A 24,759-nucleotide genomic window follows, 5' to 3' on the forward strand; every position below is an offset into this window, starting at 1 on the left:
GTGGCCGCTCCTCCCTCGCCTCGCCCCGGCGGGAACAAGGGTGCTTTGAGCGGCGGGTGGGTGGCAGCCTCTAGCCCTTTAAGAGAGAAAATTGACTTTGTAATCTGAGCGAATTCCTCCTTTCTGACAGGCGGGAGAAGTTACGGGTCCCTCCCTCGCTCCGTTTTATTAAATATAGTAGTAGCACAGCCCTCGCCTGGAAGCAGGCGCTGGCGGAGGCTGTGCCGTGTCCAGAGCCCGAGCCGCTGCTCCAGCCCTGAGGGGCACCATGGGTGCCCAAGGCAGCATTGCCACGCTGCTGCTGCTGCTGCTGCCCTGCCAACCCCAGCCCCTCCACGCGGGACCCCCAGCCGGAGGTAAGCCCCATCCTGCCAGCCGACCCAGGGGGTGGAGTGGTGAGAAACCAGGGGGGAACGAGGCTCGGCTTCAAGTGTGTGGCGTGGGCTGGGAGGGATTGGGACCCAGCGGGGAGCAGTGTGGGCACCTATGGGTGCAGGCTGTCGCTCCCCGAAGCGTGGGGGCCCTTTCGCCAAGCTGGCAGGAGCAAGGAGAGGCAGCTGCCTGGTTTGGGGCAGTGTTTTTGGACCAGGTGACCCTGCAGGGAAAGCCAAGGGAGGGAGCAGGGCTGCTCACCCACCATGACTCTTGGTGCTGTGTACTCTGGCTGTCTCTGATGCTTTCCTCAGGGGCACATGCAAACGTGGTGCTGGGTGGGATGGGGCTTGCTCCCTGCACACACACAGGAGCTGCAGGGCTTCAAAGGGTCTGCGCCGTGGGCAGCTTGCGGGAGAAAGGCACCTTCCCTGCTCTGCCAAAGCCCCGTGCCATGGGGACGGAGCATGGGCTGCCCATGTTTGGCCTTGCCCTGGTAGCTATCTGGGAGGGCAGCCCCTCTCATCCAAGGAGCAGGGGCTTGGACGGTGCTGGTGGGAAGGACAGAGCTGGGCAGCATTTGCCGGGGTGCACGTCACCTCCCGGCTCTGCTCCATCCTGTTCACCTGGGGTGGCTGGGTGCATGGGATGAAGGGCTCGCCTCTCCTGCCAGCACAGTCCCAGAGGGGTGCAGGATCACCCCTTGGGTGATGGGGCACCAGGGACCATGCAGGGCTGGGGGTCTTCCCCAGGAGAAGGAGCCATGGTGCCACAGGACTGGCTGGCCCCAACAGCGAGGAGGGCAGGGGACGCTGGCTGCTGCACAGGGACAGTGCCGGGCAGAGGGGTTACTGCAGGGCATGGGCTGGGCGGTGAGCAGAGCGGGTGATTTATACGCCGTTTTCCCCAAGAAGTGGCCAGGTTTGACCACACAGCTCTTGGCATGGCGGTGTGCCCTGCCTCAGCATCCCAACGGCCATCCCGCAGCCCTGGTTCCACCCTGTGCCTCCTCCCTGCTCCTTCTGCCTCCTGCTCCCTCTCCTGCTCTGGGGTGCTCGTACCTGCAATGGTCCCTGCCTCAGTAGGCTTGGTGGGGTCTGCGCTTGGGTCTCATTCTGCTTGGGACAGGTCTGCGCCTTAGTCTGACCGTCCAAGCTGTGTTAAGGGTCTAAGCGACCATTTGCACTGGGTCAGTGACATCCACAGCTTCAGAAACGAAGTGAATTTAAAACACTTTTATTTCCCTAACTCACCCAAAAAATAATATAACATCTCGCTGAGCAGTTTCTTTTCTCCAAACCTCCCCCTGGGGTGGTGGGGCTCCCACCAGTGGTGAGACAGGAGCTTGCTCCAAGCAGTGTCCAAAGGAATTACTGACCGCCTCTGGTCTTTTGCTCCCCAACCATATTCTGTGTCCGAGCCTGTGTTGGTGTGAGGAGGACGACGAGGACAATCCCAGAGCCCAGCTTTGTGGCCCTCGGCACCTGCAAGGTCCCTGCAGGTCGCCTGTTGTCCCTGTTCCCTCCTCAGCAAGCAGGTGGCCTCCGGGACACGCTCCTCTCTTTCCCTCCGGCCTTGTTCCTTCTTTTTTTTTTCCATGCACCAAAACCTGAGGATGTCTGGCAAGCTGAGCGGAAAAAAATACCTTTTATTAATGAACAAAGTGGTCGTCTTCTTTCCAGCCCTGACCCTTCCATGCTGGGCAGGGATTTTGCCATGCAGAACCACTGCCTGCTCGGGTGTCCAGGATGGCTCCTGGGGCTGCCCTGGCATCCCCAAGCTCTTTCATGGTGAAAGGGCTGGAGCAACCCCAAAAACCATCGTGTGGCTTTCACTGGCACTCGCCAACCTCCCCAGATTCCCCCCAGATAACAGCACCTGTGGCTGGGGCACAGCTCCAGGGATCAATGGGCATCCGCCTGGCACGGACCTGCAGGGCTGGGAAAGGAAAGGGTGTCTACACCCATTTTCTGATGCTGGGGACTACTTCTGCACCCAGCCAAAGCAGACCTTGGGTCTGAGCACCGGCTTCCTGCAAGCTCCCTCCCCTCAGGAGCATCCCTGCTGAGACCACCAGCACTTGTGCCAGGTGTTCCCGTGGATGCCTGCCCTGGGACATCCCTGCATGCCCATCAGGGAGAGCCACACCAGCCATCAGCATGGGGCTGGGAACAGACTCATTTTTAGGGGCAAAGCCTGTGTTTCACATTTCCTCCAAGCCCAGGTTCAGGGGCCCTGGGCTGTCTGCCCAGCCCAAAATGGAAAGAGTCATCTTGCACATCAACAAATACAAGATTATATCAAAAAGAAAGAACACTCATAAAACTTGTCCTCTTGACATCTAACTGTTAAGCTTTAGTAAACTGTTTTTAGACAGCCTGGTTCTCCTCTGGTTCCCAGAGAGGTCACCCGCAGGCTGAGCTCCCCCTTTCCCAAAAAAACCCTCGCTGGGGGTTTGTAATGAGGAGGGATGCAGGGCGGGGGGGTGGGGGGAGAAGGAATCGGATGCATAGGGTCCCTGTGAGCAGTGTTCACCCCAATCTTCCAGCAAGGGGGTGACAATCATGCGACCCCCATGTCTCGGGTGGACCCCCAGCAGCAGTGATTGAGGTCGTGAGGAGGCGAGTGTGAGCCTGGCTTGTCCCGGACAGGGTACCTGCTCATGGGCAGGGAACAGCACCTGCCCCAGCGGGCCCAGCCAGGACCCCTCCTGCCTTATCCAGGGTTATCAGCTCTAGGGAGCCACCTCAGCTGTTCCTCTCCTCCACTTTTGGAAATCTGACTGATTGATTCAAACTTTCTTTTTTGTGAATGCGCCACATGTTTTGAGGTCATAGCTCCAAGCAGCTGGAAAAGTTTCCAGCTGATGGGAAAGAACAGGAAAAAGGCTGAAAAGAGGGGAGAATGCAAACTGGTATCGTGGGAATCGGGGAGGAATATTCTCATCTCACTCTTATATTTAGCAACAGAGGTCTGTGGGCAAATATATAACAAGCGCATTCCTCCAAGATCGCAGGACAGGGTTAAGCTCACCCGGAGGAACTAACGTCAGGTTGAAGGCTGGACAGTAACAGGACTTTGGAGGCGGTAGGCTGACGCTGTCTGTGTGCCTAAATAAAGCTCAAAGCACAGACTGTTCGCAACAGGCGTTGGCTCAGCCCAGCCTCAGCTCCCAGGGGCCGCTCCCTCGGCCCTTTCCAGGTGCCTGGAGCAGACGGGCTCCGGTTTGTCTCCTTTTTGGGAAGGCAGCCTTCCTGACCGTTAGCATCACCCCCAGCCTTCAGCCAGGAAAGTCCTAGAAACTCTTTGGCTCATATTTGTACACTTCCCGGGTCTTGCCTGGGCATCCCAGGCCATTTCCATGTGCCCCAAGTCCCCCTAGCAGGCACAAGGCAGCTCTGCAGGCAGAGCAGCCCAGTTTGCAACCAGCCCCTCCACCACCCCGTGTCTCCAAACCTCCTGGAGACACAGAGGAAGAAGGGTGCCCATCGGAGACCCCTCATTCCCAAGCCAGCCCTTCCCTGAGCCATCTTCATTGAGACCAGTGCCCGGTTGCACATTGCCACGCTGCACGTGGATGGGATGCCCCAAAGAATTTTTCTAGGATAAATGTAACAGAAAAGCTGAGGCCCAGAGAAATGTGTTACGATCTTTCTCCTTGAGCTCCTGCGGTGCGAGTGGACATGCCTGCACGGCGCTCATTTTACTTGTGAAGTTTGCAAACGGACCCAAGGCTTTTTGTTAATGTGTCACAACCAGAGAAAACTGCTTTGCCCTGTTGCAAAGACAAGGGCTGCTTTGCAAAGCAGAGTCCAGAGTCAGGGCAGCTCTGGGTTCTGCAAAGCTGGGCTTAAAACCAGAGGAGTGGGACTGCTGCAGCTCTTCCCTACCCCAGGATGGGGAGGATGCAGGTTTGCCACTTGTTAGCTGTCACTCATCCTCAGGACAGACCAAATAGAGCCTCTGAGCATCCTCCCGCCAACCGGCAGTGAGCTTGGGTGAAAGACTTTTATGCCCCATGCCCTGGATCCAAGAGGGTGATAAATTCCCATTTTCCATCCTTCCTCCCTGGGTGTGTCGCCCACTTCGGCTGTGCATTGCTCCGTGCAATACCTCTGGGGGCTGCCCTGTGCCCAACGGCTGCTCTTGGCTGCCAGACAGGCGGACAGACAGACAGCATCAGACAGAAAGCATCCCGGGGAAGGGAGGGCACTGCCAAAAATTGCCAGGAGTGGAGAAAGTCATGGGGCAAACAGCATGGTTTGGAGGTGGCCGGTCCCATCACGTGTCTCCTAGCTAAGGAGAGAGAAAAGTACCATTTATCCATCGCTGTGACTCACTGGCTGTTCAAGGAGCCTTTGTGGGCTGTGAGTCAGCTTGGGATGGCCCCCGTGAATCCCTGCTGCTTCTTTTGCCGAAATCTTGGCTTTCTGGTAGTTGTTTTTCCTCCTTGATGTGGGCGGGCAGGGGAAAGATGGGCGAGGGATGGGGGGGTTTGGGGTCAGAGCCCTCAGCTTCTTGCAGTCTCATCCCCAGGTGTATTAATGGATGCTCCCCATCTGTTATCATGCCCTAAGCCCCATGGTGCTCCCCAGTGCAGAGGCAGAAAGGGGGGGGGGGGGGGTGTCAGAAGGAATTTCCCATTCCCTTTCCCAGCCTTTGGCTGGACTTCAGCTGGGCTTCAAGGTTTTCTGCATCCCATCCCACATAAATTTATGGGCCCACCAGGGTCATTTCCTCTGGGAGCTGGGGAGGAGAGAGGGAAGTTTTGGCCCGAGGTAGATGTGGCTGAGAAAAATCTCCTGTCCTGCCCTGCAGCCCTGGGAGGGGATGTGCGCGCCCGCTTCCACACCCCCACAGCCCCACGCGGCCAGCTATATGGTTCCCCCTGTGCTAGAAATAGAGCAGGCGTTTATTTTCTCTATAAACATCACCCCGCCGCTTATTTCTCATAGATGGAAAAGCCAGGGGGATAACAGAGGTAGGGAGGAGGAGGCAGGGTAGGGATGGGGAGAGAGGAGAAGAGAGGAGAAGAAAGAAGAGAAGAGATTTCAGCTCTAGAAAGGGGGAAAAAAGAAAATACTCATTTTCTTTGCAGTTAGAACCACAAGGCAGACAATTTAGTATGTCAGCCCTAGATGAGTAAAAAATATCCTCTCTTTCCCTGTTCACACTGCAAACACCCCTCCCCATCTGTGGAGACACTTTTCTCTGCCCTCGCAGCACCCAGCATCACTGAAAGCCCATCCCAGCCACAGCCCTTGTAGCCCTGTGGGGTGCAGGGTGCTGTGGGTGCTGCGGGTGCTGCCCTGCCAGCGCAGCTACAGCCAGATCACCCCAAGCTGCCAGTTTTAAAAGCTCCTTCCCTACCCTGAGGACAGCGTTGGACACCAACATTAAAGCTGGTGGGTAGCTCTTGGCAGAGCTTCAGCATCTCACTGCGTGCGCCACTTGTGCCCATCCTTCAGCTCCTTGCCCTGACTTTGGCTGATAACCGCCCCCCTCCCCATCTTGGTACTTCAAGAGCTGTTTGACAGAAGTGAGGCAGGGAAACATCTGAGCCTGGACGGCTGGAGACGGGCCCCTCTCCAGCAGTGGCCTCGCTGTTTGTTGATGGCAGGCGAGGATCTCTCTGGTAACGTCCAGCCGTTCCAGGGATGCCTGTCAGCATCCCCCGGCTGGGCCCTGCCACTCACCCCCGCCCCCTCCCAGGAGGGCTCCTTCTCCCCCCCTAGGCTGGGGATGGGCTTGGGAATGGGCACCAGCTCTGTCGGGCGGGCAGGGACGGGATTTGGGGATCTGCAGGTGGGACGTGCACTCTGGGTGCCCCACTCCCAGGTAACCCAGCCTCCAGCCCAGGCTTCCCCCAAGGACCGCCTGCTCCTCCAGTGCTGGGTTGGCCGGGATTGTCCCCTCTTATGCCACCACCGTCCTCTCCTGCAGCTCTGAAAGGCCTTCCCTCGCCGGGTGGGAAGCGGCTGGTGCAGAGCTGGGATAGGGAAAGCTGTGGGTGAGGGGCCGGGATATGCAGGGTGGAGCCGGAGAACCTGCCAGCCAGAGAGAGACGGGGAGACGGCTTGGGAGAAAGAAAAAGAAAGAAAGAGAAGGGGAAAAAAATAGAACAAAACCCGACTTGCGTCGGTTTGGAAACCACGTCTTCTGGGGCTGATACAATATTTCCAGGCCAACTTCTCCTGGCAGCGGGAGCCTGAGCGAGCCTGAGTCACGCTGCAGGGGACGGCACAAAAGCCCTATTGAGCCTCCTGCTTCCTCAAATCCTCCCACTTTTTCCCCCCCGCTTCGCTTCCCAGGGCAAAACCTCCAGCCACCTCTTCCAGCTCAGGCTTATTCCTTAAGTCCCTCCGGAGCTGTTTAGACACATGTCAATAAAAGCTCTCCATCCCTGCTCCTGTTTGTGCCGGGCTTCGGGGGTGCTCGCCCTGGGATCCCTCCCCACAGCCCTTCCTGATTGCACCGTCCCCTTTGTAAGGGGGACGCAGGTGATGCACGGCCGGGGCCGCGGCAGTGCCAGCTGTCAGCTCCTTGCCCTCCCCTCCACGGCTCTGCATCTGGCTGAGCAGGAGAGCGCAGGAAATACCATCAGCTTTAGGGCTGCTTGAATCATCGTAAAACCATGCTGGATAAGCAAGGGCTGAAGCTCCAGAGCTCCAGCCAAGCCTCCTGGACCCCACTTTATGGCCTCCAGCTATAGCAGCTCCTTCACACTGCTTCGTAAAGATGGGGAAGGCAAGCAGGAGCAGGCACAGGCGTTGGGCATGTCACCAAACGAGACGAAACCAGAACTTATCAACACCAGTTTGATGTGGATAAGTAGACACTTCTTTATTCAGCGCTGGGAACACACGGGATTACGGGATTACTCCACCAAACATGTTCAATTATACATTACATTGGCCATCCTTTTGTATTCTCTTTTGTTCTCTATCCATCTATCCATGGTTACATAACGTGTTTTACAGAAAAACACATCCTATTCTTGCTATTACATTTAACCTTTACAATTATTGGTTCTCTTAGTTGTATAACCTCATCAATGTTCCTACTCTAAGGTAATCATTGGTTATTTCTACCTACTTCTACTGTTTGGAATCCTTGATATTCAAATCAAGGTGGGATAGGTAAGGGGGGTTCCAAGCAGCGTAGATGGTTTCCATAACAAGTTTCCTTGGTTTCTCAAAACAAACTTAAACACAACAGCTAACACTTAAGATTACTATGGCTACCTAACTTAGATGTATTTTACGCAGTATTATTTACTTATAAAATAAGTCAGTTGTTTTGACATGGCAATGTTGCCCTCCTTTGAAAGTTTTGAAAATTATTTCAATACTTTCATTAACTTATTCACTGTATGCTGGTGGGAATCTCGCATTGATTCTTCATCTTGTTGTCTGCCTACAGCCTGAATGATCATTCGATTGAATACAGTCTTGTTATTAATTTGTTTCTTGGCATATCTTACTGATCTGTCGCTTCAATGTCTGATTCATTCTCTCCACTTTCCCACTAGGCTGTGGTCTCCAAGAGGTACGCAAATCCCGTGAAATTCTCAACATTTTACGAATGTCTTTTACTATTTCTGCCACAAAATGTGGGCCTCTATCACAATAATTTCCTATCAGTACTCCAACTCTTGGAATGATTTCTTGTAATAACCACTTAACAACCTCTCTTGATTTGTTAGTTCGACAGGGGAAAGTTTCAGGCCGTCCTGTAAAAGTGTCAACCCCTACCAAAATGTATCGATACCCATTTTGCTTGAAAAATCTATTTGCCAATAGTCTCCTGGCTGTATTCCAGGTTTTAGTACTCCCATAGGTACTTTCTTTCTTACAATTGGATTGTTTTGTAAACACACTTTGCACTTAACTGTTACCCTCTTAACTATTTCCAACATTTTGACTGATATTATCTGTCTTTTTAAAGAGGCTACTAGTGCTTCTGCACTTCAATGACATTGTCTATGTTTTGTTATTGCAACTTCCCTCATTATAAGTGGTGGAACCACTACCTGTCCTATTGAGATTATCCACCATCCTGCCAAATTCTTTTGTGCACCTAATAATTTTCCCTATTTATCATCTTCCTCTGAGTAATTAGGTTTCTCCCTTGGTAATGTGATACTTTTAGCAGGAATTAATGCCGTTTGTAGTCTTTTCGCTGTTTTTCTAGCAGTGTTATCTGCCAGTCTATTTCCTCTATTCTCTTTTGAATTCCCTACTTGACGTGCTTTACAGTGCATGATTGACACCACTTTCAGTTCTTGGACCGCCTGTAACAGTTGTAAAACTTCATTCTTATTTTTAATACTTGATCCTTGAGAAGGTAACAATCCTCTCTCTTTCCATAAAATACCACAAGCATGTACTACACCAAAGGCATATTTTGAATCAGTCCAAATATTTAGTCTTTTCTTATTAAATTCCAAGGCTCTTGTCAAAGCTATTATTTCTGCCTTTTGGTTGTACAAGGAAGGGCCTTTGCCTCGACAGCTAAACTTTCAGTTGTTACTGCATCTCCTGCGTAGCGGATTGCGTATGCCATGACACTGCTACCATCAGTAAACAATTCCCATTCTGGATTGTCCAGAGGTACATCCCTCAAATCTTCTCAAATGGAATATACATGTTTGATGGTAGTTAAACAGTCATGTTCCAGTCGTCCTTCTTCCTGTACTGAATTAAAAAACCCTGCAGGAGTAACAATGTTAGTTGTTTTAAAAATCACATCATCCTATTCCAACAAAACCACTTGATACTTCATCATTCTGCTCGGGGATAACTAATGACCCCCCCTTTTGTCCCCAAAACTGTTATTATCATATGGGGTACGTATACCATTATCGTCCTTCCCAAAGTCAATTTCTGCGCTTCTTGTATTAACATCACCGTTGCAGCCACAGCTCAGAGGCAAGCAGGCCAGCCTTTACCTACAGTGTCTAATTGTTTGGAGAAATATCCCACCTGTCTCTTCCAGCTTCCTATCCGCTATGTCTGGGTGCTACATTAACAAATAGCTGGAAATCTTGAGTCAAATCAGGAAGTCCCAAAGCTGGTGCCTTCATCAGCGTTTGTTTTAACTCCTTGAAAGCCCTTTGTTGTTCTGAACGCCACTCAAACAGGGGACCTTTAAGAGCTTCATACAACAGCTTAACTAACAAACCATAGGTCGTTATCCATAACTGGCACCAACCGGTCATTCCCAAAAAGGCTCTTAATTCAGAGACATTCTTTGGCCCTGGGATATTACAAATCGCTGCTTTTCAGTTTATTCCCGACTGTTGTTGTTCTTGAGTAATTTTGAAGCCCAGATAGACCACCAGTGATTTTACTATTCGAGCCTTGTTTTTAGAGGCTTTATAACCACTCAGTCTCAGAAAATTCAAAAAATCAATTGTTACCTTCATACAGGTTGATTCTTCCTCTGTGGCAATCATTATGTCACCCACATATTGCAAAAACAAATGTCCTGTGTCCAAATTGTTCTGCTTCCATACTTCAATTTCCTTTGCTAGTTGGTTTCCAAAGATGGTTGGACTCTTCCTAAATCCTTGAGGAAGTCTTATCCAAGTTAACTGCATCTTTCGTCCTGTTTGAGGATTTTCCCATTCAAAAGCAGACAATCTACAACTCTCTTATTCCAGAGATATGCAAAAGAAAGCATCTTTTAAATCAACTGATAATTTTCTCTTAATACCATCAAAAGGGTATACAGATTTGCAACCACAGGGTAAATATCTTTCACTGTCTGATTTATTGCCCTTAAATCCTGAACTGATCTATATTCTCCAGTAGGCTTCCTTACTGGTAAAATTAGAGTGTTATATTCTGACTCACATGCTTCTAAAATCCCATATTCTACGAATTTGTCAATCAATTTCTTAATTCCTTGTCTGGCTTCAGGGTCAATGGGGTATTGTTTTAATCTCACGGGTTGTGCATTTTCTTTTAATTCTACTCTCACTGGTTGTGCTGCTTTGGATTTTCCAGGTATCTCTGTATTCCAAACTACAGGTATAAGTGCATCTTCTACCTCCTTTGGTATCTGTATCTCCTTAACTTTTTCTTGTACCATCATTATTTCCCCTGGTTTTTATTCTGGTACTTTTAAACAAATTTCTCCTTCCTCAAAAACTATTTGTGCATTTAATTTAGGTAATAAATCTCATCCTAATAGAGGTACCGGACATTCTGGCATATATAGAAATTCGTAAGTGATTATTTTCAAATTTCAAATCCATGAGTTGAAAGAATGGCCTATTCTCCTGTTTCCTAATCGTCCCAACTATGTCAGCTGTTTTATTCCCTGATTTTCCTTTACAAGTATTTAAAACAGAATAAGTTGCTCTAGTATCCACCAAGAATTTTACTTTATGACTTCCCAACTTAATTGTAGCCAGAGGCTCAGCTGGATTCCCCTCTGGTCCCCTTCATTCATCTAATGTCATCATCCTCACTGCCTCTTGCGTATTTTTCGATTTAGGGCAGTCTCTCTTCCAGTGTCCCTCCTTCCTACAATAAGCACATTGGTTTATTCCTAAAGGTGCATTAAATTCTCATTCTCCAATATTTCAAAAACCACTTCTTCCCCTTGGAGATCCTCTTCCTCTGCCCCTTCCTCTCATAGTGCTTCCAGTTAATGCTGCTATCAGTCTGTTTTCCTTAACCCTTTCCTTTTCCTCCCTCCTTTGTTCTTCCTTTCTTCATTGGTTATTATAAACTTTCCAAGCCATTTCTAACATCTCATTTAAATTCCTTGACTCTTCTCCTCCTAACTTCTGAAGTTTTCTTCTAATATCAACCACTGACTGTCTCATAAAAATTGAAGCTAATTGTTGCTGCTCAGGTTCTGCTTCTAAATCCATATTTGTATATTTTCTAGAAGCTTCTTTCAATCTTTCTAAAAATACTGAGGGAGATTCATTTTTATCTTGTTTGACTTCGTGTAATTTGGACCAATTTAAAGCTTTAGGCATCGCATGCCTGACTCCAAACAGTATCCATTTTCAATAGCAATCTAATTTTTGCCCATGATCTGCAATATTTAGGTCCCACTGGGGATCACCTGAAGGAAAATTTTGTTCTATTGTTCCTGAAAACATTCCATTTGCCTGAGCCGATTCCGCCTGAGTTCTCCCACTTTCAATACCATTTGCTTCTCCATATTGTCTAACAAATTATCCAATACTACCCTTAAATCACTCTAATCTGGGTCCTGTGTTCTAATGATTATTTCCATTACTCTACCTACTCTCTCTGGATCCTCCCTAGACTCCAGCTGCTTCTTTCCATGCCATCAGATCAGTAATAGAAAACAGTACTTTCACATACACTGGTCCATTCTGTCCCACTCCCTGTCTTAATGGGGCCATCAACTGTGACTGCTGTCTAGTCCTCTGAGATACAGCTGTATGAACTGCAACTTCTGATGGTCCTTCTTCATCCTCCATTCTACTACTCTCTGGCTCTACTACACCTCCCGATGCCATACCTCTTTCCTGTACTGAGGAGGGAGGACAACGATAATTTCAATCCTCTAGTGGAGCTACTTCTAATCCTAGTTCCACTTCATCCTCCTTGGGAACTGTACATTTAATGCACTTTTTTCCAATATCACAGACTGAACAACATTTCTTAGTCTTCTTACCTTCTGAAGTTAGTGCCGTTACCAAATTATCTCCACTAATCAATTTGCATTCTTTTTGACAATTTGTTCACTATCTTAAACAAAAGAACAAGTCCACATATGGTACTTCACGCCATCTACCTTCCCTTCTACGAAACATTAGCTGCAGAATAGTGTTATAACTCAATGTTCCATTTTCTGACCATTTTTCCTGACCTTCCAAAACATACAAAGGCCACCAATGATTACAATAATCTATCATCTGGCTTTTACATAAGTCTCCTTGCAATTCCCCCCAATGTGCCAATAAACATCTTAACGGTGACATTTTAGGAATCTTTTCATCCATCACTAGATTTCCTGCACTTTTACTTTTAAATAGTTTAACCGATCCTGCAGTCATGACAATATACCATATATCAAAATTACCGGGTAAAAAACACCACACTACCCTGCAATAGCTTTCGCTTATGTCTCACAGGCAGATGACCAGGCTTCCACAAATCGGGTACCCTACTCGGTCCAACCCTGCACGGCTTTCACCATGTCTGACAGGCAGACCAGGGGACTCTAACCCCTAAGTACCAAGGGACTCAGACCCCTGGTGGGGGCTCTAAGCCCTCATGATCAGATCAAGAAGTGTCACCAATTCCAGGGGACATTGCAAAGAGCCTTATGGATCAGGTATCGATGGGTATCCCTGAGAATTCCTCGGCGCTGGCTGGAACCAATCAGGTCCCCGACTCCTCTGGTCTCTCAGTGAGGTCCCATCTGGGTGGCCAGAAAACTGTCACCAAACTAGATGAAACCAAAACTTATCAACACAAATTTGATGTGGATAAGTAGACACTTCTTTATTCAATGCTGGGAACATGCGGGATTACTCCGCCAAACATGTTCAATTATACATTACATTGGCCATCCTTTTGTATTCTCTTTTGTTCTCTATCCATCTATCCATGGTTACATAACGTGTTTTACAGAAAAACACATCCTATTCTTGCTATTACATTTAACCTTTACAATTATTGGTTCTCTTAGTTGTATAACCTCATCAATGTTCCTACTCTAAGGTAATCATTGGTTATTTCTACCTACTTCTACTGTTTGGAATCCTTGATATTCAAATCAAGGTGGGATAGGTAAGGGGGGTTCCAAGCAGATGGTTTCCATAACAAGTTTCCTTGGTTTCTCAAAGCAAACTTGAACACAATAGTTAACACATAAGATTACTATGGCTACCTAACTTAGATGTATTTCACACAGTCTTACTTCCTTATACAACATGTTTCAGTTATTCTGTCACAGCTACAGGCAGGGGATTGAAGGCTGGCAGGACATGGGGTGATATGGCAAGCCCCCCTGCCAGGCAGCACAGAATTAGCAGGGGGCGTGTTTTCCCCTACCCCCAAAGTCCGTGGGCTGTAAAAAGAAATTTTTCTTTCCCAAAGCTGTCAGGCAGGAGCCAGGGAAAGGCAAGTGGGAGAGCAGCTGGCAAGGGAATAGGGAGAGGAACTGAACTAATAAACACAGGTGGAGAGTTTCAAAGCGGCGCAATGCAGCCAGAGGTAGGGGCAGGTGATCTGCTTCGGGAGGCAGAGGCCAGCGGGATGGGATGGGGGCGAAGCAGAGCACCCTGATGCAGGGGGTCTCCTCCCATGCCCGAAACAAGGGTGATGGCCACTTCTGGCGAGTGCTTGGCGGTCGGCAGCCCTGAGAAGGGTGATTGGCCGTGGCTTTGCTGGCGGTTTCCCGGGCGCTGCTTTCCAGCAACGTCTGCTGGCCGGCACTCCTGGAAAGCGCTGGCCCCGGGGAGCCCCACTGCGAGGGAGGGCCAGGTGGAGGGTGGGAGGCGAGAACCGGAGCTCTCATTCCCGTTGCTGGGGTTTGAGAAGCACGCACAGCCCTGGCTCGGGATGTGGGAGCTACAGTTGCTGTCTGGAGTCACAGAGAATAAAACCTGGAAGTGGGGATAAAGGGAAAAAGCCCTCCTCCACACCAGAAACTGTCGCACCAGGGATGGATCCTTGCTGATGACACCTCACCCTGTAAATCTCGAGGCTGAACCCCAGGAGCAGGAGAGCAAGGAGAGTTTTTCCTGCGGCAGGGGCTGTTTGCAGGGCAGGGGCTGTTTACTGTGCCAGCTCTGCCCCATGCTGCCTGCAGAGAAGGGTCCTGCCAGCACAGGGGGGGCCATGGGATGTCCCTGTGGTCCCCACTGGGCTTGGATGCTGCCGATGCAGCCCAAGACTCGCTCATGGGCAACTCGTTTCCATTGCACCGGGATTTCCTTGCTGCAGAGACCGAGACGGGTGCTCAGCCCTCCTGCTGTACCCAGGCACCCACTCGGGTGTCTGGGCATCCCTGAAGGCAGCAGCCCCCCAGGTGCACCCCCCCAGCACCCCCTCCTCCCAGCAAAGTCCCAGCCAAACCCATGGGCCGCTCAGCAGCGGCTGTGTTTGCCTTAGCCTGCCTCGCAAGCTGCTCATTTCCTTCCCTGGCCATAAATAAAACCACGCCGTAAAACGAAGGGAATGTGTAACATAATGAAGCCTTTCTCAGAAAGCCCATCAGATCCCTTCCTCCTCTGGCCCCTCCGCCCTGTGTGGGGACGGGGGCACAGCCCAGCCCCGTCGCTTCCCGGGATGCAGTTGGGACACAGGGGGCCGTAGGTCCTGTTTGGCATCACAGAGCCAGGCTGGGGATTAGGGAGGCTGAAATCCGGGGCCACCCACAGTGGAGGCAGGAGGGCTTGTCCTGGCCACCCTGCCTGCAATGAGAGCGGGGACAGGAGCTCATGCACACGCTGCGGAGGGGCCAGGAGGGTTTCAAGCTGCTCATGCACATGCTGCGGAGGGACTAGGAGGGGTTCAAGCTGCCGAGCAGAATCCCCAGGGCTGGGCACCTGCCTCCGAGGCCCTGCAGTGTTTGCACGGTGAGTGGGTACAGCGCAGCACAGCGAGCGACGGGTGAGCTCTCTACCTTATGAAGTCATTAAAATAAAAAAAAAACAACTCCAAACAACTCAGGGCATCTCAAAACAAGCTCCTGATACTGCAGAGGAGGAATGCACCAGGCTGGCCGTGGGGCACCCCAGCGGCACCCCGTGCGAAGGGGGCTCAGCAGGACCGGGCATGCTGCCGACAGAGGGGCTGCTTGTTGGCACTGGCCAGTGGGCAGGAAGGAGGGCAGCTGGCGGGCTGGGCTGCACCGGCAGCCGCACAAGCCTGGGGCTGTTTGAGCAACAAGGAGCCTTCACTCCCCGGCTGTTTTTCCACCATCAGAAAACCGACGTGGCTGGGGCGGGAAGTGGCTGCAAACACAGAGAGTCTTTCAGGGGGGCGCGTGTGTCTGCACGGGGCTCTGCTGGCACCCGCTCCAGTAATTAAAGAGCTGTTTTAATGAATTCCAGTCCCCTCCCTGCAAACACATACGGGCCACCAGCCCTGGTCCCCACCTGCCCCCCACCGCAGCCTGAATGAAGCCTTGTTGAGCGGCCAGGCCCTCCCTGATGCCGTGCCCCCTCTCCCCAGGCAAGGTTTGCTCTGCTCCTTGGCCTCAGCATCCTCCTCTGGGCAGAGCAACGGGGGTCCCCGCAGCCCCTCAGGGACTCGTTTGTATACCCCCCACACCGATGCACCTCCGCACACACACCCCAAAACCCACCCAGCTGTCCCGCAGGCCAGGCTGGAGATGCCCCAAGCCGAGGTAGGAGCCTGCATCGGGGGAAGGCATCCAACCACCTGCTCACGTTTCCCCCTGCACACCCAGGAGACACCTCCGTGCTCCAAAAAACTCTTGCATCCAGCACTGGTTCGCTCTGCAAACCCTCATGCGGAGTTTTGTGAGTGCTTTTCCTCGCCTGGGCTGGGAGTTGGCTCCTCCGTCCTCCTACGTGCTGGGGAGGAGGTGGGAGAAGTTTGTGTGCCAAGATGTTAAAACATGGAGGAGAGCCCAAATCAGCCCTGCTGAGCCCCAGAGCACTCCAGGAGCTCCCCAGCCCAGACCTCCCTGGGCAGCTGGGGATCCCTTCCCCTCTGTGGTGCTGCCCAGCACCGGGCTCTGCTCCCCAGGCTGTCGGAGAAGGCTCGCTCAGGGGCTGAGGTGCCAAAAAACTCCCGAAACACCAAAAAACAGCAATTGGAAGGGCCAAACCCACTGTGTTTTCAACTGAGGAGCTGGGGGAGAGAGCTGAGGCATCCCGGACCCGGCGTGTGGCTGGTGGCTGGGGTGGGTCCGGATGCAGCACCGGCTCACACAGAGCCCTCACTTGTTTGCCGGCCCCGGGAGGAGCCAAGTACGCCCAGGGCCTCACTCCCAGCCCCTTCCTCAGAGCTTTTGGCTAGTCTCCTTGTTTTTTTCAATGAAAAAAAAAAACCCAAAACCCAAATGACACTGCAGCCTATAATCTGCTGGCTGCTGGCCGGCTGCTCGGAAACTGTGACGGAGGCCCCCTCTCGCCTCGTCAACGCCTTTCCATCGGCCTGGCAAGGCAGGGGCAGCGATTTCCTGTGGGACACTGTAAGCTGGGAACATTGATTATTTTTAGCTGGGGTGAGCAGGACGGCTGGGGTGCCCCCCATGACCAATGGCCAGGACATGGAGACCTGCTGCTCCCCATGACACAAGAGAAAGGACCAGGTCAGGCATCTCCATCCAGACTCACCTTGAGGCACAACAGGCCCATGGCATGATTACGGCACCCTTAGATCACCTGGGAAAGGTGCTTTTGGGTCATGGGAGTGCATCCACATGAGGCAATCCTGGGATGTTCAGCTGCAGCCAGCCCGCAGATGGGGTTGGGTACCTAGGGAGGTCCTTGCTCCCTCCATGCATGCCCAAACTGGAGCTGCCATCCAAGTAATCGATCAGGATGATGCACCCTGTGCCCTGGAGGCTCCTTCAGGGCAAAATGCATTTGATTAAAAAAAAAAAAAAATCCAGCAAGCCATATTTTCTGCGACTTTTGCAATGCAGAGGGCAAGGAAGAGGGGAGAACGAGGTGAAAAGCTGCAAGTCCCTTGTGAAAGAGAAATGCCACAGGTCGAGCCATGTTTGCATCCTGGCTGGGCTGTCGAGCAGAGGAGGAGAGTGGCCCTGAAATAAAGCAGGAATTTGGGAAGACAAACAGCAGTAACTCACACTGCTCTGCTGCTGGAGAAAAATCCCAGCACCTCTTGGAGCCAAGCAAGGGTCCCTCCTCCCTCCCCCAGCAAAGAGCACATTCCCCTGGGCATCTGTGCCTTTGTGTGTAACTTTTTCTTATTAGTATTTTATGAGACACAGAGAAGAAAAGCATCTTTGGCAGCTTCAGGAGAATGGAGGCAGGACAAAATGTGCTGGCTGCAGGAGCTGTTGCCCTTTGCCACACTGGAAAACAAGCTGGCTGTGCTGGACCAGCTCCTCCAGCCCCAAAACATGATCCCCAGTACCCATGATGAGATGCTGCCCAGCCCCTGGGCTGGCAGAGGAGCTGCTGGTTGTTCCAGCCCCAGCAAAGCCTTCACTCCCCATGAGAGCAACTTCTCAGTGCCCATCTGAAGAGCACATTTTTGGGATTAGGGGAAGCCACAAAACCAAAATGTAGTAAAATCCTGGTGGGAACTGGAGCACAGAGCGTGCACACACGGGGAAACCTCAACAGGAGCCAGCACATAACGTACATGCAATGTCTCTGGGGACCACAATGTATTGCATGCATGTGTGCACGCCTGGCTGGGGCCCGAGCATGGCTGCCTGCGTCTGTGCAAGGAGGGAAAGGAAAATTCCCTTTTGCAATGTGCTGCGTCGCTCCTGCTCACCGAACGCCCAGGATAAGGTGGTGTTGACAGCCCAAGGCAGCACCCACCACCCTTGGCCGCTGAGCAAGGCACGCTGGGGCTGGCCAGTTTTGTAAGGACCACTGGAAGAAGGGAGTGGGTCAGGAGAGGACAGAGCCCTGCAAAGTATAGCAAAGCTCCTCTGAGTCACCGGCTGGGCCCAAGAGGACAAGGAAGCCAAAGTGCCCCCTGCCAATGGCAGGCAGGAGGGCCAGGAAATGAGCAGGCTTGAGGAGGGCAGGCTGGCAGCCCTGCCCTGGGCTGAGCAAAGGGCTTGGTATTAAAGCAAGGGCTAGATATTTCCATGCTGCCATTTCTTCCCTGCCCCACGTGGGCAGGGTGACAGCCCTTGCAACACCCACGTTATTCTCCCAGTCCCCAGGAGAAAGCAGAGGCACTTTCTCTGCTGCCAGCAGCAGGAATTGATTTTTCATGGGGTCTGGGCAAGGAAGTCTCTGTCCCTGAAGGGCTCGGAAGAACATCACCCTACGCAGGGCACCCCAGAGCTCAGCTCAGAAGAAACTGCAATAAGCCAAAGCAGAGTGCTCCAACTCTGCCACCCCTGCCAGGCAAACCCTCACTGTCACCTCTAACAATGGGGTCATTTCAAACCCTCCGTGACTGTGGCTGCTTCTTGTTGGGTTGTGTTTTTGCTTGCTACACCACCCCATGAGCAAAGCCTGACTGCCAGAGCAGGGTGGGCCTGCCCAATTTCCTGCCTGTTCCCACCCAGGTCAGCCCCACAGAAATTTGGGCAGTAGGAAAATGCAACTGAGGAAGCAGCTATAAGAGCACACGTGGGTGTTTACACACAGACCTCACCATGCACGAGGCTGGTTTCACCCCAGCATCCAACCTCCGTTCCTTCCTCCTCCAAAAGAGAGCAGGGACTGGGCTGCAACCCTCAGAGAAGCCAAAGCCTCGTTTTTGTTGCCCCATGGCACTTCAGCAAATGGCATGTGGGACTCCAAACCCGAGTGGGGGTCTGCAGCTGGGTGGATTGACAACAACACGTGCAATAGTGAAGTACAGCAGGAAAGCTCTGCACATATAAACTCAAGTTCAGCAGGCTTTACAGCCTGTGCCTACATATGGACTGAAAATATGCAAGTTCACCCCTCTGACATACCCGCGCCAAACATTTACAACTTACAGGTCTTGAGTGTTTACACTTCACCCTGCAAGCACAGAGTTAACTTTGCTGTGGGTTGCTCTGGAGCTAACCAGGATGGGTGGCAGTGCATCGCAGACACATGCGTTCAATGTGCATGCAATGCACACGCACGCATTGAGCCAGCAAAAAGTATAAGCACTCTAAAATTAAGCCTTGCCACTCCCTGTGCTTTTAATTCTGCCCTTTCCCGCGTATGCCCTGTGACACAGTCTTTCATTTCATGACCACATGCCATTGCGCTGAGTCCCTCCAAGGCTGATGTATACTGGGGTTGAACGTGTTCCAGCGGCAGCTTCAGGAGCCCTGCTTGAGCCGAGGTTTCCGTGCGGTCTCACATCCACATATGGATCGCAGGCACACACATTCATTCCTCCAGCACCGACAGAGCAGCCACCTTCAGGGTGAACGTCAGCAATGTTCAGATGATATGGAGCTCTGTGAGAAAGTGGTGTAAAATAGAGAGAGGAGCAGAGCACAGTGTTGGCTGACCCAGTGGCATCCCAGAGCTCCCACACAGCATCTCTCTGTTTGGCAGTGATTGGCACCGGCTGGGGAATCCAGCCAAGGCACAACACAGCCACTGCTGGAAGGGTTCAAATTCCTCCAAGGGGAGATGGCTGTGGCAGACGTGGGAAAGACTCGTTAGGGTAACAGTTCGTCTCCTAACGCTTGGGAACTCAGCCCGGTGACAGGCGCTACTGCATCTGCCCTGGCCAACTAACGAAGGGGAAAGGGGCAAAGTGGCAAGGACTGACAGCTGGGCTCAGGAAGCTCCAGATTCACAGCACCCACACAGACAGGTCCTGCGGGAGGCGTCCTTCCCTGCCTGACCCTCTCCCTTTTCTCCCCAGCCTCTTTCTTCGGGGACGGCTACGTGGAGATGCCGCTGGCCGACGCCTCACGCACGGTGCGGCTCCACCTGCAGCTGTACACCAGCCAGGGGAGCGGGCTGCTCTTCCTGGCCGCTGGCCAGCCCGACCACCTCCTCCTCCAGCTGCGAGCCGGCAGCCTGCAGGTCAGCACCCCGCTCCCCCATGCCAGCTGGGGTCTACAGGCCAGGGTTTCATCCAGGATGCCAGGGCAGCACCTGAAAGCAGCAGCCAGACACAAGCATGGACAGCCAAGCTCCCTGTCAGGGGCTGTTAAGAGTTCAAGAGGAGAGTGGACACAATCTTGGAGGAGTTGATCCTCCAGCTGGGGAAGCTCCTCACCCACTGCCCAGGGTGATGCTGGGGAGCATCATGGAGACACCCAGACACCAGCGTCCCATGTACACTGCACAGTCAGATATGGTGCACAGCACCTTGGGGGTGCAAGGGGTTAGTGAAGAGAAGGGATGAGCCAAGAGGATCCAGAGAAAGATGAGGTGTCCCCTGTCCCACCACAGGCCAAGCCCAGCTGGGCATGGGAAGTGATCAGGACAGAAGAATAAAATTCCCCTCTTGTGGTTATGGTGTTGGCATCCACCATGAAGAAAAAGAACAGGGAGTATTCGAGGCACACATCCTGCCTCTCCTGCAGCCTGGGCTGGGCCACCAACCACATCTAAATCAAAGCAGGAGAGCAAGCAAGCAGATGGCCGGAGGTCCCTCTAATGGAGACCGTGTGTCTCAGGGTCCATCAGCTAACCCCCTACTTAGGCAGGCTCCAGGCTGCTGCTTGTGGGGAACAAAGCCTGCTATTTCCCCTGCCAGTTCCCAGGGCAAGAGCTGGAAGCAGCCCAGGTTGCAGGGACAGAGGGCAGCAGGCAGGATGGCGTAGTGAAAGAAGAGCCAGCATCTGGTAGGGCTCCTCTGAGGGGGAAGAGAAAAAGCCCAGCTGTGGGACTGGGAGGTGGAGGACCCCAGAGAAGTAGCCCTGGGGTTTCCTGAGAAAGAGTGAAAAAGGAGAGAAATTCAGAAAGCAGGACAGAGAAGGCATGCCCACAGCGGGATCTAGCTGGGGAGGAACATGTACAGAGGAGGATGAGGGCAGGACAAACAGTAGTGAACAGAGGGACCAAAACACTTGTGAGCCCCCACGAACAGCCCACATTTCAGTACGTGTTTCTGGTAGGTGGTGAGGTGTCTTCTGTGCTGCAGATAACACTTTGCCCAAGCTGAGCACTTTCCATGTCCTTCCCTGCAGGCCAGGCTGCGGCTGGGCTCGGAGGAGGTGACCCTGCAGTCCCCAGCAGAGCTGCAGCTCAATAACCTGGCAGTGCATGACGTGGAGCTGCTGGTGGAAGATGGCAGGATGACGCTGACCATTGATAGTCTCTTCAACAGCTCCGCGGATATCGCAGGACCCGTACGTGAGCTGGACATCCAGTATGGCCTCTATGCTGGTGGGACAGGCAGCCTTGACCTGCCGTACCTTGCTGAGGCCAGCTCACCCTTCAGGGGTTGCCTCCACTTAGTGACATTCAACGGCCTGGATGTCCTTTCCCCTCTGTCTTCTGATGGCAGCTCCAAGATCTTCCACCGGGTCCAGGAAGGGTGCAGCACGCAGTTTTCTGCTGAGCCTGAGGACCCCTTTGGATTCCTGGGGCCACACTCCTACATCGCATTTCCCACGTGGGATGCGAGGGAGGAAGCAACCATTGAGTTTGTGATAACAACGAGCATCACCCAGGCACCCCTCATCTACCACGCAGGGCTGGAGAATGACTTCTTCTACCTGGAGATCTCCAACGGGCGCCTGAGAGGGTTTGTTGAGAAGGGGAACGGTATCATCGTCCTGCACAACAATGTCTTCATCAGTGATGAGCAGCAGCACTACGTCAAAGTCTACACAGATATCCACAAGTTTGAGATACTGATAGATTACTACGCCTCATCCACATCCAACCGGGGCATCAATAACTACCTGGACCTTCAGGGAAACCTCTTTGTCGGAGGTATGAATGACAAAGCTTTGCAAAGGCTGAGAGAGCATCATCTTGCTTTCATCTCGGTGTGGACCATGACCAACAATTCATTTGTTGGCTGCTTAGAGGACCTGCGGATAAACCTGCAGAGGAAGAGTCTGCAAGATGCTGTGATCACGAAGGACATCACATCAGGCTGTGGAAAGCAGGAGCACTACTGGGACTATGAGGAGGTATACGAGCAGGATGAGGCACCCACCTCCCCACCTCCGGATGTCTGGCTGGGAGCTCCAGGCCTGGTGGAACCTTGCCGGCCAGACAACAGCTTCCCACCTGCCTTTGCTAACATCAGCAAGTTGCTGCATGTCAGCCCCCTCATCGTCTCTGAAGGGAGCACGGCCTATCTGGAGTGGAAACACACCCAGCCAACAGTGGACTTGAGCCTGGCAAACATCCGGCAGTCCCAAATCCTCTTTAGCATCACCAATGACCCCAGGCACGGCCAGCTGGAGCTGGACATTCCTGGGTTCAGGAGCAGAAGGAAGTTCACCCTGTTGGACATTGTGAATCGGAAAGTCAGATATGTCCACGACGGCTCTGAGGGGCCCATGGACCAGCTGATGCTGGAGGTGACAGTGACTGCCCAGCAAGGGGTCCCAGAGTGCTTGCGGCAGGGGCAGATGTACCTGCTGCCCATCATGATCAATCCCATCAATGATGCCCCACAGGTGATCTTTCCCCATGGGAACCACATGACAATCCTGAAACACACACGGAAACATCTGACTACGGACATCCTGCAGGTCCTAGATGATGACACATCCTGTGATGACCTCGAATTCCAGCTGCATGGTAGCCAGCAGATGGAGGAGGGTTATGTGGAGTATGACTTTCACCCTGGAGTGCCCATTGAGGAGTTCTCCTGCAGGGACCTGGAAGCAGGCAACATAGTCTATGTGCACCAGAGTGGGACAAACTTACAGCTCACCTTGCAGGTCAGCGACGGCACAGTCCCAAGCCCCATTGCCACCCTGAGAATCCTTGCCATTGACCCTGACATCCACCTGCACAACAACACTGGCCTCTCCATCTTGCAAGGAGGGGCTGCACGCATTACCACAGCCAACCTCTCAGTGGAGACAAACGCAGTGAAACAACAGGTTGCCATCCTGTACATCCTCACAGAGCCCCTAAGGTACGGTGAGGTCCAGAAGCAAGGGAGCATGGGAGGTGAATGGAAGAAAGTCGAGTCCTTCCACCAGCAAGACCTGGAGCAAGGGCGCGTCCAATATTTTAGCACAGACCCAGAGCACCGGCTGGAAGATGTTGTGGAGAAGCTGAGGTTCGAAGTCCAGGTGGGGCAGAAGGTCTTGCAAAACAACACCTTTCTCATACAGATTAAAAGAGCCACCATTAAAATGAGGACCATGGTCCCCCTCCAGATGAAGAACAAGCGGCACAGAAATATCACCAGTAAGGAGCTGGAGGCAATGTTGGAAGATCCAAATTCTGCCCCAGTCCTCTTCCATTATGTGATAATCCAGGCTCCCAAAAAGGGAAACCTGGAGCTCCTTGGCAACAGGCTGACCGAAGGCTTTGGGTTTACCCAAGATGACCTGCAAAGAAACCACCTGAGCTATAGCGTGACCATCAGGAACTCTCAGCAAGCTGAGGACACCTTCCAGTTTCGTGTCCGTGCTGGTGAGCAGCACTCTCCTGTCTATACCTACACAATCAGCATTGGTGGGGACCCTGATGCACCAGCCCTTACCAATGTCCTCCTGACTGTGCTCGAAGGGGGGCAAGCTGTCATCTCCAAGGACCACTTGTTTGTACAGAGCATGAACAGCATGGACTACCTCTACGAAGTGATTGAGGGGCCGGCACATGGGAGGCTGGCCTGGGCTGCATCCCATGACTGGGCCTCCAGAGAGGAGATCACAGAGTTCACCAACGATGACATCCTCCACGGCCGGCTGCTGTACCGGCACGATGATTCCGAGACGCTGGAGGACGACATCCCCTTTGTAGCGATCAGACAGGGTGAGGGCAGCACTGAGCCTGATGCAGAGGAGGTAAGAGGAGTTTTCAGGGTCTCCATCCAACCTGTCAATGACCATACCCCGGTCCAAGTGGTGAACAAGGTCTTCAACGTGGTGCGCAATGGGCAGCACCTGCTGACGACAGATGACATAGCCTTCACTGACAAGGACTCTGGCTTCTCTGACACACAGCTGGTGCTGGCAAGGAAGGACATTTTGTTTGGCAGCATCGTGTTCGTTGATGACAGAAGCCACCAGATCTATCGGTTCACACAAGATGACTTGAGGAAGAAGAAGATACTCTTTGTCCATTCAGGGGCTGACCGGGGCTGGATCCAGCTACAGGTCTCAGATGGCCTCCATCAAACCACAGCCCTCCTGGAGGTACAGGCATCAGACCCCTACATCAAAATAGTCAACAACACTGGTCTAGTCATCCACCAAGGCAGCCGAGGGAGCATTGACTCCTCTGTCCTCAGCCTGGATACCAACATGGACATCAGATCAGATGAAGAGATACGGTTCCTGATAACAACCCCCCCAAGGTGGGGGACCTTGCTGAGAGGGGAGCAGCCGGTCATGGCCTTCTCCCAGAGGGACCTGCTAGCAGGAGAGATCTCCTACCTCCACAATGGGAGCAGGAACACCCGGGATGAGCTCCAGTTCACTGTAGAAGCAAAAGAAGTGGCTGTGGAGGACACCCTGGCCATCAGCGTTTTCTTGAACACCCATCCCAGCCCCCTGCACATAGTCAACAACCAGGAGATCCATGTCTTCCAGGGGGAAGCAGCTGGGATTAAGGAAGAGTACTTGCTGGTGAGTATCCCTTTCTCTAGTCATTCACTGAGCCTGCACCAC

The 24,759-nt window shown here is 52.5% G+C and overlaps 1 protein-coding gene across 1 annotated transcript in view; it reads left to right on the plus strand.

The window, feature by feature from the left end:
- Positions 1 to 268: 268 nt before the first annotated feature.
- CSPG4 (chondroitin sulfate proteoglycan 4) overlaps positions 269 to 24,759 on the plus strand; it is a 33,486-nt gene continuing 8,995 nt past the window's right edge. Inside the window, exons 1-3 of the mRNA XM_086471711.1 lie at positions 269 to 356; positions 19,863 to 20,026; positions 21,139 to 24,717. Coding sequence (XP_086327837.1) covers positions 269 to 356; positions 19,863 to 20,026; positions 21,139 to 24,717 — 3,831 coding nt within the window. The remainder of the gene's footprint in view (positions 357 to 19,862; positions 20,027 to 21,138; positions 24,718 to 24,759) is intronic.

Source organism: Leptosomus discolor, chromosome 11, assembly GCF_034619465.1.
Source record: "Leptosomus discolor isolate bLepDis1 chromosome 11, bLepDis1.hap2, whole genome shotgun sequence".
NCBI lineage: Eukaryota > Metazoa > Chordata > Aves > Leptosomiformes > Leptosomidae > Leptosomus > Leptosomus discolor.